General features: G+C 39.2%; 1 protein-coding gene across 6 annotated transcripts in view; it reads right to left on the bottom strand.

The window, feature by feature from the left end:
* The window catches only part of usp9 (ubiquitin specific peptidase 9), a 42213-nt gene extending 27637 nt beyond the window's left edge, over positions 1–14576 (bottom strand). For 5 of the 6 annotated variants that reach the window (XM_059342230.1, XM_059342233.1, XM_059342232.1 and 2 more), the window contains exons 1-9: positions 14062–14576; positions 7396–7664; positions 4706–4851; positions 4319–4398; positions 3697–3809; positions 1492–1710; positions 631–746; positions 247–498; positions 26–161 (exon numbers count right to left, since the gene is read on the bottom strand). In XM_059342230.1, the coding sequence (XP_059198213.1) occupies positions 26–161; positions 247–498; positions 631–746; positions 1492–1710; positions 3697–3809; positions 4319–4398; positions 4706–4851; positions 7396–7497 (1164 nt within the window). In that variant the 5' untranslated portion in view covers positions 7498–7664; positions 14062–14576. The remainder of the gene's footprint in view (positions 1–25; positions 162–246; positions 499–630; positions 747–1491; positions 1711–3696; positions 3810–4318; positions 4399–4705; positions 4852–7395; positions 7665–14061) is intronic. The other variant, XM_059342231.1, reaches the window with a different exon arrangement.
* Between the last annotated feature and the right edge of the window lie 3889 nt (positions 14577–18465).

The raw sequence follows: 18465 nt of genomic DNA, 5'->3' as shown, positions 1-18465 counted from the left end.
AATAAAAGTCAAGGACTGAGCTTACCGCCATGCGCTCCGCAGTCAGCCACTCCTCCTCTTCAGGGTTATGCCGATGAGTGTAGTAGGACACACTGGAGATCACCTTGTTAACTTCATTTAGTGCATTCATTTTGCCATTAAAAGAAGAAATTTGCAATAACCTGGTGATAAAAATAGAGAAGTTATTTTAACAAATTCCTTCCACGACTGGAAGAACTAACAAAGACGTGATCTTTTGATACTCACCTAAGAATCATTTTTAATCTAAAAATCTCTAAGTTCTTCACAGTCTCCTCCTGCCCTGGAACACGAGAAGCCAGATTCTTCAGAGACTTGATTATCATGGACAGTGCGTCGTTTTTGGCTTCATTCTTGGCCTCTTTCTTCAGCTCCTCATCTGTGAGATTCTCTAGAAACTGGGGAACCATCTCGATGACTGGAAGGAAGTACTTCTTTACCGTGTGCAATGTGAGGAACTCGTAACACTGGCCAAAAGGCCTGTAACACAGAAAAAAAAACAAACACAAAATCAGTCTCACAATAACATCAATGTTACACTTAGAGCACATAAAATGATAGAGCAAGCCCATACATATGTTGTATAATATGGTTTTCAATTAACAGCCTCACTTGATAAGTGCAGCGATGATCTGGACGTTCAGTGCTTGGCCACTCATGAAGCGATCATGCAACATTTGAAACCCGTTTAACGTGCCAAATTTGTTTATTAAGTCCACCAACCAGCCCTATGAACACAACAAAAACAAGAGAAAAACATGTTAAAGTTCAATGAAAGACGGTTTCTCAAATTGTCAAATAGACTTATAACAGATTTATTTCTTCAACAAATTCAACACATTTCCTGCTTCTTTAACTGCCGCTTCTAGATAAATAACTTTAAGCTTAAAAAAACAGAAGGAATATCTGACTTAATAGTTGCACAGTGCAACCCTATGTAATCCTGGGCCCCTTGCCAACAGAGGCAGACAGATAAGTGCTGCAGTACTGTTTAACTGACCCTGTGCCCACACTGTATTCATCACTTTTCAGTGTAAAATTCCTATTCTCTGGTGTATCCACCTTCTTTTTTATACAAGCTGCTTTCTGTCACAAGTACTAAGTGTCTTATAGACTGGGAGTTCCTTATTTTTCATTATCAGGCTACTCCAGAGAGAGATTGTCTTTGTTTCATAAGGGCCCTTAAGGTAAGACTAAAATGCCACTCTATGGATTCTGTCTAGGAGGATTATTATGATTATTTTTAACGAAAAAATGATTTAATCTTCTACATGCCCAAACAGTGATGTGCACAACCTAAACTGTTCAAAGTGTGTTGCTGGGCAAAAAAGTCGATTTTAAGAAAAACCTGGTCAGAACGAATACGGATAAGAGAGCCTATAATATGTTTTATGATACTCATAAAACTTGTTGAACATTGTTTTTAAAAGCAAAAGTTTTCGTGCTTGGACCACTGTTGCAGTGTTGATTCACCTTAGGAGAGCGTGGGTCTGGTGGTCGGGCAAAGAGCTCATCGTCGGCCAGCTGTGCACCAGCGGGGACAGTCTCAGAGGGCCGTGTGCCGTTGTAGATGTGGAACTTGCAGTGGGGGTTGGTGGCCATGGCCAGCAGCTCCAGTAGAGGGAACCAGTCCTGAGAGAGCTTGGCCACACACAGCTCCACCAACCGGTGTGTGTTATTGATGATACATCTCTGTGGAACAAGGTTTGTGGGTTAAAAATAACAACAAACAAAACATGGTGTATCAATAATTTGACTATGATAGAAGGAGAAAAGAAGCAGGAGTTGAATAGGAAGAGAACTTCAAGTCAAACAGGAAAATGTCTTTCTCAGGAATGTAGCGATCCACTTCTGATTTAGTAACAATAAATCTGCATTTTGGCCTGAAAATCCAGTGGGTTTTTTTTGCTCATAAGCTTTGCTTGGATGGTCTAAGTATATTCTTATAATTGGTCCTGCAGTTATTACAACAAAAAGGCACGTAAATACACTTTGACATTATTAAATTTGTTCTGAATCCCCAGACACATTCCACAAATCAGTGCACGCATATACGTCCCCTGCACATTTTATCAATTAAACATAATTGCAGAACTTTTATGTGCCTCAAAAAAAGTTAACTACATTAAGTTAATACCAGCTGACAGCTGTGGACAGGTTACTGCAATATCATCAGAAGTATACACTCTGTGAAAAATATGAGTTAGAAAAATAATGTTCTAATCATATCTCTTTTTATAGCCTTTATTCTCCTGAATCTAGTCTTCTGCAGCCCTTAAAGTGGATTTCAGAGACACAGACTGTTGAAAACAGGTTATGAAAGGATGGAAGCTCTGCTGGAAATATGTTAAAGTAGAATTTTCCTTTTAATGCAATAGAAATATTTCTCACAGTATAATATTCTATGTTTTTATAAAATAAAGAGATCAGTCATATGCCACAGCAAACGCATATTACAACAATTCTAATTATTAAGTGCTATCGGTCCTGCTTTTGTTCTTACAAAAGACGCTTGACAATTAATACACTGCACCTGGAAATATGAGAAATGCTATATTATTCATGGCTTCTGGCCAGTTACCCTGCAGTCAAGCGAGCCTTGATAGAGCAGCTGCCACAGACTTACCTCTGAAAATAAACTACCCGTCAAGTCAAATGTTTACCTTGCATTTGGTGCAATTACTGGCAGTTTTACATTATAAACATATTTGAGGTGAAAACTTCAGAATACCACATAAACAAATAAAATGTGTGCCTGCTAATCATGTCAATAATAAAATGACCATCCACTGCCTTTTCTGCATGACTCCTTGCTTCACAAATCTTAAGGAGCCAGATATAGGTAATCAATACGGGACTGACTCATCAAAGCATTCCAAACAAGCTTTTAGATATCTGTCAGGTTGTGTGGTTTACAAGACTCTGGTTTCATCACAAACATTTCTGAGTGTGATGAGAATAATCAGAGCAGCTGTGACTCATAAAAAAGAATTGCTTCTTGTGTAACATACTGAAATAAAGTTATACATTAAAAAATGTCTTCAACATTACTGAAGGGTGAGAGAAGAAACAAAGTCTTCTTTGCGCCTTTTCATCCTTGTCTGTCTCACTAGTTTATCATGAAAAGGTTCCAGAGATCAATCTCCTTAATACAACACAACAGCCAGCCTCAGCTACTTCTAACAAAAAGATCATTGATCACTGCTGGCGTTGCCACTTTCCCTCAGCTTTAAGAAAACCAAACAGAAAACTCAATTTACAGGCGAGACTAAGGTCTGAACAATTAAAGCATCCAATGAGATAAAGGCAAAGAAAAAAAAATACAGCTAAGGTGACGTCGTGCCTCATGCCAATAATATGGATTTTTGTCATCCTCTCATGACACCTCTGATCCCTCCCATTTAAAGCAGCACAAAGTAGTTTTATGCTCTACGGAGGGGTCAAAGTCCAACCATGGCTATCCTTTACCACTCAAATCAAGTTTTTATATGCGTCGTTTAAAAACACCAGCCACATTTCCTTCTTTTAAAACTGAAGCCTTCGTTTTATTATGTCTATTGTAGAATGATCTTTTTATTTGAAAAATAAAAAATAAAAGTCTGGATTGTTAACATCAACTCCTTACCTAAATAAGCTATTTTTGAAGCAACAAAATACAAAGCAATAATGAAAACTCACATGAATCTCAAACTTCCAGCCACTGACTGCCTCGTCTGTCAGGATCTTTGTGAAGGAGATGGTCAGACCATCTCGGAAAAACCTCTGACATGCCTCACACTTCACATCCAGTCCTGCAAGGAAAGACAACCCTCATTGGATACCACACAAATCATATAGAATGTGCTACAAAGTGAGACACTAAGGAAGACCATGAAGGCAGTACAAAGCCCAATGAAGGTTCTCTGCAGATCAGATTTTTAATCACCTTTAATATTTTTTATTTATTAAGTCGAGTCAGAGACCACTTTAAAAGTTCAATAATATTTTTCATTAGCCTGAATTTAATTGTATTCATTTTATTTGATATACTGAAAATCTTTAGGTTTTGGACAGATTAATCTCAAACAGAAAAATATGTAATCAAACTATAGGGCAGGATTTTACCATTTTATGAGACTCTATGGTCTAAACTTTAATATGATCTAACAATGGAAGGAGTCGTTAGTAGCTGTCCGATTCTTTATACTTTAATTGAATTGGTGATGATTAACAATCTGCACTGCGTGATTAACCCTTAAAGTTGCTTTAAAAGCTGTGAAACATCTTTGTAGACACAAAAGAACATTCTTTATTGTCCTACCTTTTTTACTCAGGTCAATTGCAGCTTCTAAGAGAACTTCTAACTCTCCTTTTGGCAAAACTGGTACGACCCAGCGAGGCCTGGGAGGGGGGAAAAAAGGTGAATCAGCGGAAAAAACACAGTGTATGTGTCAGAAGTATGGATACTGCATGTGTAATGTCAACCTGCACGCCAAATGGGTCAATTTACTTTGCTGTTAGGACATAGTGCAATGTGTTTCACTGAATGTATATATTAAAGGGAGCATACAAACTCACTGAAAAGCCAGTGCAATGAAAATGAAAATGAATGAATCATATAATTGGCATTTTCTGTTAGTCCTGGTCCATGTTCTGTTTGTATCTTGTGTGTTGAGGATGCGGCGTGTCTCAGCAAGTGAATACGTACCTGTTGATCATATCATCCAGCTTGGCTAGGTCAGTGTGAGGGAAGGCGGGCTCCTCCTCTTCAAGCTGAGGGGGGCCATCCCCCTGGCCCTGCTCATCTGGTGGGCTCACTGGAGAGTTCTCATTAGATGAGTTAGGGGATGATGTCTGGGGGAAAAAAATCACAGAAAATCAACACCATACAATGCCTATTGATCTCTGTAGATGTATTATGTAACCAAAATCTGGCAGTAATCCTATGTCAGACCCCGTATCATAAACAAAAATGCATAAAAAGCTTTTCACTTTCCCCACCCAGATTTGTCCTGCCGGTGCAGCAATTGAACCGGTCGACCTTCTGGCTTTCGCTTCTCTTACTACCACTGTCCCACAACAGCATGACAGTCACAGGAAACACAGGGTGAGATAGGGGGTGATGACAGGTTCCTGACTGGATGTCATGGTATTAAATCAATCAACCACCAGTATGTCTCAGGGCAATCTGTTTTGATGTTGTGTCTTTTAACATATGGATGATGAAATATTAAATAAACATAAATGAATATAAAAGAATCAACACCATAATCACCAGAGGTGTGAAGAAATGCTGAAATAACGACATAGCACTCATTTTTCAAAAACAAAGCAGCTTTGCCTGTTAGCTCACTGACACTCAACGTCATATCATTAACTGAAACGGCAGGCTGCTGTTTATCTAATTTGTGTGCTCGTCTGGTCACTCTCTAACAAGGGTGTGCAAATTTTAGTGTTTTAATGGAGCACAATGGGGCATCTTGATTATATCCAGAGCAAACAAATGATCAGAATGATGGGTCTGACTTTATGTAGCTGATACCGATCCATAAAAATAAATAGAAAAAACACCAAGCTCAATGCACCAGTCTGTCTTGCTACATCCCTTGCTACCTACTCACTAGAATGATTGGATTATTACTAAAGGCTATGTTTTTCTTGCATAAATCAATCCAAATCGGAGGCAAAACAACAAAACAGAATGTAAAATGCACTTCAATTTTCAGAGAAGCTGCTACAAATCAAATTAAATTTATCAAATTCATCATTTTTGGTTTAATACTTTTTTAAATAAAAGTAAAATCAACATGAAACGTTTTGCCATGCTCAACAGTAGTGTTTGCCAGGTTGCCATTCGCAACCAGAAATAGGGACTGTAATCAGCAACATGTGTAAACCAACATGAGTTAATTTTTAACATTTGTTGCATTAGTGATATTTAAAATATTGCTGTAACAGTCTGAACTGGAACCAGACATTGTCACGATTGGTGTGTTTACTTGCGTTTACCAGGGTATCCGTTTTAGAGACAATGGCAAAAAGAAGATAAAACAAATTACATAGAATTTTGTTCAGCTTCTGTAATAAAGTTTCAAATCTTTTGTGTCACATTGTCATTCTTAAGTCATGGTGTGACTGCATTGTATGCCATTTACGATGAACGAACGTGAACAAAAATGGCATCAATACTTACTCGAGTTTCTGTAACAAAAAGCTGATGCATGGTTGCCAGCCTGGTTACCCCTTCTAAAACATAACTGTTAAGCCCTGTTTTAACTTCCAAAGCAAGAGCGAACTTTACTACGCGTTTCTATAGTGCCATATACAACTGAAAAGGCAAAGCCCACTTCTTGTATGGGGGTTGGGTTTCTATTGTCCTGGTCACTAAGTGTGCATGCATGTAGGGATAAAGAAGCAGGTGTAAAAAAGCAGGTGTCTCTCCTGAAAGGCCTCTGAACAAAGCCATTCTAGTCATTACACTCATAGTATTTGGCATACAGAGCAATGCTCTTTTCATTCTTATCTACCCAGAGGAAACAAATACTGAGGGCTGACATGGTTGTGTTAGAAGTATAAATGTGTTAGTATGTGGGTGTATCTGTGTTACAGTGGTATCAAATAGGATATTTGGAAGGAAGACTGTTTGAGAAACAAAGGCAACAATGTGCATCCATGAATTTACATTTAAACACCAGTGTGACCATTCCTGTTTTTTTCCCTCATCTAACGAGTGTGTATATGAACATCAGTGTTGGTGTGAACAGCTGTGTATGAGAGAGTAAAAGAGGGATACACATAGACGAGGGAGATGTATAACTGAGAAATATGAAATGTGGGGGTGTGTGGTGAAGGCTCCTTCTGCTTGGCTGACCTACATAGGCAGCTTGCCTCTCACGTCTCACCACGGCTCATCTCTAACCAACACAGGCCTGCACACGCACACGCACAAAGACACACACACACATCCTTTATCCATCACTCAGGAGGCTCTGTTCATTGATGCCTCGCCTTCACTCCCTTTCTCTCCCTATCTCCCCCTTTTCCGCTCCCTCCTCCCCTGCTTTTTCGTCCCCTTGGGCATCTGTGTGTGGTTTAGGTACGAGCAATATCTGTTAAAAAAAACTGTGCTGCAGTGTCTGGACTAACAAAAAAAGAGATGTCAAAACACACTCAGTCCCTTTTCCCTTCATAGGGTAATTTAAATAAGTGTCTGCCGTGGGAAAGGAAGTGTAATGCACACTCATTTAAATGACATACACTTAGATGGCATTGGATGAAAGCAATAGCCAGCCAATGGGAGATAAGAACAAACCATTTCAACAAAAAATATGGTGGGTGTAGTTGTCGACAGTAAGAGGAGGTCTAATGTTGAGTATTAATTGGATAGATGATGCTGACCTGGTTCTGTGGCAGTGGGGGTTGGCTCTGAGCATCAGGTGCCTGGCCCTGGCCCTGACTGTCATTGCCCCCCACCGGAGAGCCACGCGTGGTGGCTGTCATGCTCGCCACAGGGCAGATCTTGGCAATCTTGGCCTCTTAGGGAGCGCTAGCCAGGAGGGAAATCACAGCCACCTCAGCTGTAGAGCAGAGGGAAGAGAGCCCGAACACACGAGAGAGGGACACAAGCACCTGGAGATCTGGATGTGCCGCTGAGACCATTGCATAACCTGGAACAAGGAAGAGGGGTAAAGGTCAGAATTATGAGCAGGCTGGTTAAGTCACTTGTAATACACAAGGTGGTTATAATATTGTACTGCAGGAATGACCGCAATGACTGAATTAACTTGTTCTGAAATGGACTGTGCATGATAGCTAAACCACATTTTTTTGCAAGCTACCTCAGAAAAGTTCTGTGTTCAGTGACATCTAGATATAAATTATGTTGCTGTGAACAAGCTTTGGAGGGCTAACACAGATCACCGATTTAAATTAGATTCAGAATATCCAGCACCAATCATTAATGATTTGTTCCTGACTCATTACATCTTAATTACACCTAACAAAGTAAGCAACAGAATCATCTTGCATTTACAGTTCTAGGTGCGTCTCCCACATCTGCATGGTTTTCTAAATTACCACAGAGAAGCTTCAAAGGTCAATTATTATAAGCCACTTTTACACTTCTTTCAGACACCAAGTAAATTTGCCATCCATGGGACAACACTGCAGTGGCCGATGTCACTGCCAGCTCTGGCCTTGCGATTTTAATATCAATGATAAACATCATAATAAACAGGCATGTGATATAGAGCAACCACATCCACCCATAACACACATAAAATACCACCACGCCCTGATCATACACCACCCTCATATATTATATTTATTTTTGTTTAATTGGTGGAACTGGCAAGAAGTAGCCATTCTACCTCTCTAATGCCTCACATAGGTTTCATTATTATACTTTTTCATTTTCTGAAATTTAAGTTGGTCATTATTCAAGAAAATGTAAGCGTTGCAATTGTTATATATTATTAATATATCAAATGTTTAGAATTTGAACAATTCATATTTTTCTATGAAAGTTATTTAATATATTAAAATATAGTAGGAATACTTCATATAGCTTTTGTAGGCACAGCACAAAAATTCTTAAGCTGAACAGCCTTAAATCATCTGTCACCCAGAACAACTGCAGCTGAAGTTAACAGTGTTTTGATATCCTGCCATAGTTTGTGGATAACCACATCTGATTGGATAGAGGTCCATCATCCTTCCAGAAGGAAGGAAGGAATATAGCTATATATTCATATTCAGCATTAATTTTAACAGACAAGATTCACGTGGATCGTGTTTTCAGGTCTTCCAGAAGTCTGGTTTATTTGCAAAGATCAGATCCCAGATAGATTATAAAAGCATCTTCTGATACACCATAAAAGCAATTGCTTATAATTGCCTAGTGCCTAGTATAATTTAACTTGGAAATTTTGTTGCATCATGTTAACACAGGTCTATCAACATGCGATGAGAGGATACAGCCTGCCTGATTACATCTCAGGTCCCACCCCAATCAACAGCACCATTTAAAATGTGTACAAGGGCAGACATGAACACAAAGTCTCTGACTGATAAAGTAATTAGCAATGTATATTATATTGTCATACTTTTTCTGGAAACCTTGGTCTTCATTGAAAGTTTATTTTTCAGTTTAGTTTTTATCAATTAAAATGTATAAAAGTTAATTACTACATTAATTTGCTGAGATCTGGGAACCTGGCTTCATTGCTACAAGCTACGTAGGGCAATAACCCTGAGATGATTGGACTGTTGCCAACAACCCAGCAATTTGAACAAATTATCTAAGACACTTTATTTGGAGGTAAAATTTGTAATGACAGTAAAATCCCCTCACTGGGAGTTAAGTCAAGAAGTTGGTCCAAAAACGGTTAAAAGGTGTTTACCACAGAAGGTTTGGGAAAGACCATTTGCTTTCATTTTCTATTCCAAATGTTTATCTAATTTGGCAGTGCATTTAAATCCTGAAAGATCAGGATGCCCCTGACCGAAATGGTTAAGAAACATGCACAAAAATACAACACTGCAACTGCCAGTTAGATTCCATCCCGAGGACATTTGTTTCTCTCTCTCCCCCCATGATTCTTGTCACTATCCACATTGTAACTGTCAAATAAAGGCATAATGCCAAAAAGGAATTTAAAAAAAACAAAACAAAAAAAATGCTGCATGATTGTCTAACTGCACATGTTCCTCGCCCTGTCAACTTATTTACCAGTTACAAGAGCATTTCATTTGGCATTGTTTTCACCTTGTGAGGTTGTGCATCTGGTCATGATGGCAAAATTTGGTCCTAGAGACACCTACTGTAGCGCAAACTGGGGTATTTTGACAGGTAATTTTATGTCAACTCAATAGTGTCACGACTGTGAAATATGCAGTTAGAAGACTTCACAGGTGTGTCGTTGAGATCAAAGGACAAAGGTCAAGGATGGGTGTGGTCCAAGCATGAGCGCCAGAAGTAAGGGGTTAGGAAATAGAAAAGGAGTCACTGGCATCCAAGCTTTACCCTGAATAGGTGTCATGTCTCATGTGATACCATCACAAGAGGGTCTCTTGTTTTGGAGATGTCACAGCATTGACAGACCATAGAAATTCAATTGAGTGAGGGCAATGTCATTAATAGTAATAGGAACAATGGATAAAGCTAGAAAAATAAGACATAGCTTGTATGACACTGGAATACCCCTTTAAATATCAGTATGACAACCAGTAAAACATGATGCAGCCTGCCAATTTCACAATTGGCACTGGGACTTGACTGTCAGGGACATAAATATCCTTTTTAAGGTTACTTCATCCTGCATTTCAATTTAAAGGTTCAGTACTTAAGATTTCATAACAGATAACTTTCAAATACAATTTGAAATACAATTTGATTTAAAGTTTTCTATTCTGTTTTACTTTATAGCATCCATTGTTAACAGATTATGTTGCTCGAAGAGTGGCAGCTATGTGTATAAAGAGATATTTTGACATGGATAGCTGTACAATGATAGAACTAATGAACTATTGTGACTTTTTGGGACCAATACATGCATGCATGCATGCATTCCCATCAGCAGTATTTATTTTGCATTTCTAAGTAGTAAAGGATTGTATCAGTTTTACAGAATGGCAATGAAGCCAGAACCCTTTTCCAGAGAATCCTGTTATTCAAATCAATAAGGTTCAGGGCATCATAAAGGAAAAAGAACATGACTCAATGGTTTTAACACAAAATGGAAAATTTTCAAGCCATCTTCTATGCTGTTAAGCCAGCTGAAAGCTTTGGTGAAGTTGATCACCCCATGTCTGAATCTGACCCTTTGTAAGCTCCAAAAACATGAGTCTGTGACTCATTATGAACTTAATTTCACTTACTTTCTGAAATCTTATGTCTACCAAATCTTCTGCCCAGAAAGGTCAATAGTTTAGCCGATCAACAAATGACTGGAAAGAAGGCTAGAGTTCAAGTACAATATTCAATGCACATTATACAAACATTAGAATTGGAAATAAGACAACAAAACATTTGAGAATATAAACATCATTAAGAACCATAACTGCTACTGTTCTGCCCTTTTGAAGAAGAATAACTGGTTGTTACTATTATAAACAAGGGTCTGTCTTGCAACCAAGTGCCTTAAAAGTTAACATGGGTGTGATAATGTAACTTTGGTTGACCATAAATCTCTTTAGTGTGTTTCTAACATGACATGACCTGGGTGAAACCAACACTTATAACTTCTCTTTGGTTTATCTACTGCTACAGTATTTCCATAGTTTGAGGGTAGTGAAACTAGATTATTTCCTATTTTACAGGTGGCCAGCGACATCTGCTTCAGCATCAGTAATTTGGGCTGCAGCTGTCATTGCACACAGTACATTACATTACAGTCATTATAATGGCAGAACCTGGCGAGAGAACGAAATGTCATATCATGTATCGAAAGCTACAACCAGGGGAACCACTCAGTGACTACAATCTACTAATGGGGGGGAACAGGGTGGGTTACTTCCATGACGCACAAAAAACAGGTTATATTTTATCAACAGTGTCAAAAAAGTAACACACACACATACGATAACAACAACCACTATTAATAAAACAAGCGCTAAGCTAGCTAAAACTGCAGCCTTTTGGACTAAACCGGCTTTAACCCTCTGGAGTCCACGAAAGCGCCCTAGCACGACTTCTTCATGACGTCACAACATCAAAAAACGAAGCAGCATCGAGCCCTGCTGTCAGCTTTTCTCTAAAGTTTTGGCTTTTCCAGACGTTTCCATGTCCAATTTAATGCATTAACCCTTTTTCAGCAAACCTCGACCAAGTGTAGTAATATGATTTTACTTTTTTTGCAGAGGTTTTTCTAATTTTGCAGTGTGCATTCAGCATTTTTTGTGTTTACTATGTGTTTTTGTCTGTTTGTGTTTTTTAAGTGTGTTTTTGGTAAAACAAAAAAACAAAAACAAAAAAAAAAAAATATATATATATATATATATATATGTTTTTGGTGTGTTTTGAGTGTGTGTGTGTGTGTGTGTGTGTGTGTGTGTGTGTGTTTTTGGTTTGTTTTTAGTAATTTTTCTGTGTTTTTTGGAATTATTTTGTGTTAAAAATATTGATCCATTAAGTCAAAATGAAAAAATAAATAACTAGGTCAAACCTCCAAAGGGTTTACGTAAGTGTTATTGAAAAAAAAAAAACACACACACATTTTATGGACGGAGAATCGGTCATTTAACAATATGTTTTACCAGGGATGCGCGATATTATCGGCATGTTATCGGTATCGGACGATATTGGCTTAAAAATTAACGGCCATCGGCCAACACGCCGATATCCGTCGATATAATAAACCGATTGAATAATGTGGTGCTGCTTACTTGATTAAATGCACAACCTCGGCGCCTATGTCTGTCATATGTTCGGAATTTTTTATTGTTTGCCCATCACCTCTCTGTTGCATCTTAAGCACATGTTTACTTATTATGTCAATTGTGAAATTGGCCAAATTTGCCCTGATTGTGGGTATTGTTATTGATTATCTTAGGGAGGGCATCATCCAAGTTTTAAGTAGGATGAATCTTTTTGTATTTTATTTGAAAGCAACTGTCAAAAATAAGTATGCAGTTTTAAGCATCAAGTATTTTCTTATTTTGCACAAGGAATTAATATTACATAACAAATGTGATAAGAGTATGCTCCACAATATTGTATGCTAATTCCACTACAGAAGAGAGATGAAGATCTGTGCAATTAGTTGTGTGGGAAAAAAATATCGGTATCGGTAATCGGCTTTATGAGTTGCAATAAATCGGCATATCGGATGTCGTCAAAAAAATCCAATATTGTGCATCCCTATGAGTTACCTTGCAAAATCTTCAAAATTAAGACAGCCAAGGTGCATATAGCAAGTACACGGTGGCATTACGTAAGTACCAATACAAACTAGCACCGTCAATACCCAGCTGGTGGTTTGGTTAGTTACCAGCTGGCGTTTGGTTAGTTAACCTGCTGCTTGCTCACTAGCTGCGGTAACCAGCGTCAGGTTGAGCCTGCAGGTTGATCCGCCCAGACGAGCAGAGCCCCGACGGCCTTGTCGTCCACAGCCCGTTAGCTGAGACACGCAGGCCTCAATATCCGACCGGGCCTGACATTAAACTTGCCCAGCAAACCTTTGCTACATAACGGGCGATCTTGAGCACACAGATAGCTTAGTTAATAACCAAAATCATTATCGACCTAACATCACTTTCCCCGGCATTATTGTTGACCAGCGGTGTTACCGTAACGCCATTTACAATGAGAGTCGGTCGTGCTAGCAAGCTAACGAGCAGCAATCTTGATAAACAGTTAACTAGCCGTTAGCTTGGTGCACATATAGCTAACGTTTGGGACAAGCGGCTTGCTGATATGACTCGACAACTAGAAAACTAGTTTCACTATCTAAAAGATGAACACCAAACTATTCATCTTAACGTTTCTTTGCAGCATTTTCAGCATTCAGAATAAGTAAAGCTAGCTTGCTGTCTTGGATAACGTAAAATATGTTGGTGACAGGGGAGTCGTCTATTTCCTGAAATGTAGAGTGTTCTGACCTGTATCGTCAGTTAAAACTTAGCTAAAACAAACTGAAATTTATACTTTGAAAGCCCGAGTGGCACAAAATGTTGACAGCAATTTGCTTTTGTTGAATATGCTATTAGTGAAATATAAAAATTGCAAGTGGGAGATAACCAAATATCAGTAACTTGTAAACATGAGACGTTTAAAGGAAATGTTCCTTCTCAGGCTGTAGACAGAGCCATTTGCGGGTAGCTAGCGCTAGCTTGGCTTCAGTGAATCTAGCTAATCACACTACACCGCACTGTTAATAGCATGAATTGCAATTTAATCGCGTTGACATTGTCAAAAATTAAATAAGCAATAGCTAACATATATAAAACCGCCAGCAAATGAGTTACAGAAGCAATCAAAATGCAGTAATGTTACCTTGCATGCAGCACCAGCTGACGCTAATACTAGCCAGCTAACAATCACCAGCTAGTCAGCTAACAACTCACCAGGAATCTGATATGACTTCCCTCTATTCACGGGCTACGGCCAGCCTTCAACGGTGCTGTCGTCGTATATTACATAAACGTGGCCTGTTATCAGTGACAGTTTCGCAGGATCCAAAACCTGTTACTAGAAAGATCTAATTCCTACGTTTTTTCCTCTGCTTCTGGGTGTTTTTCCTGCGTCACCGGCGCGGTAACAGCCCCCTGACTCTCTCTAGTCCGGTTTCTGGGGCTTGTCACTTCGCTCCCAGCAGTCACTCACAACTTGAATCACTTCAACATGGCGGAAGCGCAGTCGGACACAAATGCCGCTCAGTAAAACAGGCCAGACGACTGTGTTGAACTCCAGTACTGAGCGGGTTTTTTCTATGAGCTAACTAGTTTGCACCACAACGGAGAGCAGCGCAGCAAACACAACACCCGCTGAAGGGAAAGGGCATAAACCTTCCTCAGTTCTGATAAGTGACTCCGGCTCCACTGAAAGCGTCGATCCGTAGTTTGAATAAAACCAGGAGAGAATAAAACCCAACAACCTGCCGCACTCGACTGTATCGCCTCCTATCGCACGGCGTGATCATGCATGAATAAGTTATATTAATAAATTTTAAAAAATCGAAAATAATAGAACGCAATTAAATCCAAACGTACACACGAACTGACATTTTAGCAGATATGTGACTCAAGTAATGTGTTCCAAGCTGGTTCCAAGTCCCAAGTTATTTATTCTTGGGCAAGTCAAGTCACAATATGTGTACAGTCTATGGTCACAAGTCGAGTCCCGAGTACACTCATTTTTTAAACCCTAAGATACTGCATTATTAGGCCTGCCTGCCTTATAAAGAGAAAATACTTAAAAAAAAGAAAAAAAAGCTGGTTCTGTGGTTGGAGCCAGGTTGGACACACTGGAGGATTTGGTGGAAAGATGCACTGTCAAGATGTTCCAGGCCATCCTGAAATACCCAGATCATCCCCTACACAAAACCTTTATGGACCAAAAAAACAGCAGTGGACGGCTCCTCTCTCCATTGCAGGACGGAGAGATACAAAAGATCCTTCGCTCCCACAACCATCAGGCTGTCTCATTCTTCCAGAGATTCTACCAGACTAACTGATTTTCCCCTCGGGGATAAATAAAGTAATTTTGATTTGATTGATTGAAGTATAAATACCTGTTTAATACTGATATTATTGACCAATGTATCTCAATAACATTAATTTGTATATTTAGGGGCACGGGGCAATCGCACAGAGCACTGGTCCTTACAGCTATGCAATAGCTGTTGGGATTATTGTTATACTGTGGATATTTTCTTCTTCCTCTTCCGGACACAATTTGGTCCCGCTGCTCGTCCCAAAATTATATATCAAAATGTACAGTTTGATTGGGATCGGTGTGCTATTTTTTTCTCTACGGAATACGAATTTTTTGCGATGAAAGTTGTAAAAAACTGCGCAAAAGTTTGCATTGAAGTGAATGGGCCGCCGAAAAAAAAATTAGCAAAAAAGAACAAAAATTCAAGATTTTCAAATCTTGTGTATTGGTGTATTAATCCACGTTTCGATAGGTCATATAGTTTTTTATCAATCAAAGAAATTCTGAGATTATAATGGGTGTGTATTGCATGGAATGTTCGTCTCACAGTGTGTGACATCATCGCTCGGAGTGTAGAGGGAGAGAAAAACTTGTCAAAAAATACATTTGAAAACCGTGCTCCAGGCCGCAAATTCCACTAGAAATAATTTATAAATAGAAACATACGAAAATTTGTCTTCTCACTCACAATCCTCTGGTTGTCAAAGCTGTCAGAGTTATAGTTTGGGTGTAGGACGCACAGATGCACCACCAACATGCACCAACAGCCATTGACTCCCATTTTAAAAACGCAGGAAGATTTCTGTAGAAAAGCATAATTAACAGTTAATCACTGTTAATCTGACCAAGCTATTTCTTCTTTTTTCTTAAAAAAACAAACATATGTAGCTGTTCAGGAAGAACTCAGGACGCTCAAAGTGAAGTCGGATCAATGATAGGTATTATGGTTTTGCCAAAAATGCTTTCTGTTCGAGGCCAGAAATTCCAGTCTGTCCACCTCTGGCTGCTGTCACTGTGGTGCCTTTCATCCTTTCATCCATCTCTCACAGAAAGAGAGAACCAGACACACACACACACACACACACACACACACACACACACAGGTAACTTTATGTGATTTTAGTTACACACACACACACACTCCTCCAGATACACATGTTTCACACACACACACACACACACACACACACACACACATTTTGAGGTTGAAAGGGCATAGGTTGCTGTATAAATAAATACTTGAAAAGGAATGCTTGTTGGAGGTGTGCTCCTTGTATATAATATAGTATCATAATATTACTAGTATTAATTGTTTGAAATCTCTGAAGAATCTCATCATAGTGTCCACACAGGCAGTAGCCCCCGTGGCCCTTTCAGAATTTCCCCAGAGGAAATTTTCTAGTAAGTATTGTTATTGAGTGAAATTTATGTTATCAGACTCGTTTATATTCAATCATGTAATCTCTTCATAAAAAAAACAGAATGCAGTCAAATTCAAATGTAGACACAAATTGATATGTTAACAGACATGTAACTCCAGACATTTGGTCTCAAGCACATCTCAAGTCATTTTTTTTCTTGTGCACAGGTTATGTCAAGACACAAGTAGAGTCTTTAGTAAAGTCATGTCAAGTCCCAAGTCAAGTCATTTTACACTTTCACAGCATAATGAAACAAAAAACAAATACCTTGACAAAAATATTTGCTCTACATCACTTTTAAACATTGACAATGTTAAATGTTTTTTTATATTTTAAACTAAAAACATTACATTTACAGAGACATTCAAGTCATCATGTCTCAAGTCAAGTCACAAGTCTTCAACTTACAAGTCCAAGTTTAGTCTCAAGTCTTTTATTTAAGTCAAGATACAAGTCATCAGAACAGTGACTTGAGTTGAATGATAATTTCCTCTCTGACAGCTGAACAGGAGCCTGAGTTTGTTCCTGTACATCCTGTTCCTGTAATGCTCCTCAGGCTGCGTGGCAAGCCCAGCCATCTGTGACAATCACTGCTCACCCCCTGACGATTCTTGGGATGTTCCTCTGCTGGTAGACCCTGGCCTTGAATTTTCCTTGGAGCCCAGACTTGTCCACAGTGCTCAACCAGTTCTCCAGGTCAGCACTGGTAGTCTTGATTGAGTCTGTGTCCTTCAGGTTGCAGTTGAATATATTCCTGATACTTTTTACTCAATCTTCCACCCTGGAGTGAAACTTGTCATTGATGCTCCCCCTATTCAGAACCAAGGACCAGAACTTTTCTGGTTTGCAAACTCATGCACCCCACAACATGAGCTTCTCTAACCCCTGGAGGGTCCACCTAGCTCCTGGAAGTGTTGTTGTTGTTACTGTGAAGTCATCCATGAAGTCTCTGATAGGTGGTATTTCTCTAGACTTGCTGATGAGGCCCCAGCACTCTGCAGGCTTGGCCATCATGTTTATTGCCAGCATGAAGAGTGCAGATTGAGCAGTCAGATATCAGCAGGCCAGAAGAGATCCCTAAGCTGTACTAGCTGTAATTATCCAGGATGAGGTCCTTTCCCTTCTGGGGTATATAATATCTCTGCAGTGCAGCCTCGACCAACTTTGTGTGCTGGAAAGATTGATTCACAGTACAGCCAGGTCCCCTTTGCCCTCCCTCACCTCTCTGGTGAGTTGGGTTACCACACCATTTTGTAAAAGACACCCAGGGACCTCCGGTACGCCTCCCTTCTGTATCGACGTGTCAATGTAGTAGTTACTCTGCAGGGAGTTGAAGTCTCTTGGCTACATTGTGAAGAAGATCATTGAACTTGAGCAGGGAACAAATCTGTTTTCTCATTAATCAAGTGTTACCTAACCTGACATCCACATATTTAAACAAAACACCAAACAAAATCAATGCACAGTTTTGGAGCCAGTTTGAAATGCTTTTATCTTGTTAGTTCGCCCTTTTTTCACCACATGCAAAACAAAAAAGGTAATGAATGAATGAATTATTAGTCTCACTGGATGTTGACTATTTGGAAAAACCTGCAATTTGCTGCCTGTTTCAGACTGAATTCTCCTCCCCTTCAGCTATCTATTTTGCAGGGACATCAAGGGCTTAGCACTGGTCAAAAAGATTTGTTGAAGTAATTATAAACAAGTCAGAAGGCTTTTCTCCATATCCCAGAGCTATAAAGGATACAGCCAGACCTGTTCTCCACACTGACACAGCACTGGGGAGATAGGCCTGGCTATGCAAGATTAGAGGAAACACAAGGAAACTGGAAGACAACTGATCTGCTTACTGTAAATCTACAGATATACTTCTGAGAGGAAAAACAAACAAAC

Source organism: Centropristis striata, chromosome 10 (assembly GCF_030273125.1).
Source record: "Centropristis striata isolate RG_2023a ecotype Rhode Island chromosome 10, C.striata_1.0, whole genome shotgun sequence".
Taxonomy (NCBI): Eukaryota; Metazoa; Chordata; class Actinopteri; order Perciformes; family Serranidae; genus Centropristis; species Centropristis striata.
This window is presented reverse-complemented; position numbering and strand designations above follow the sequence as displayed.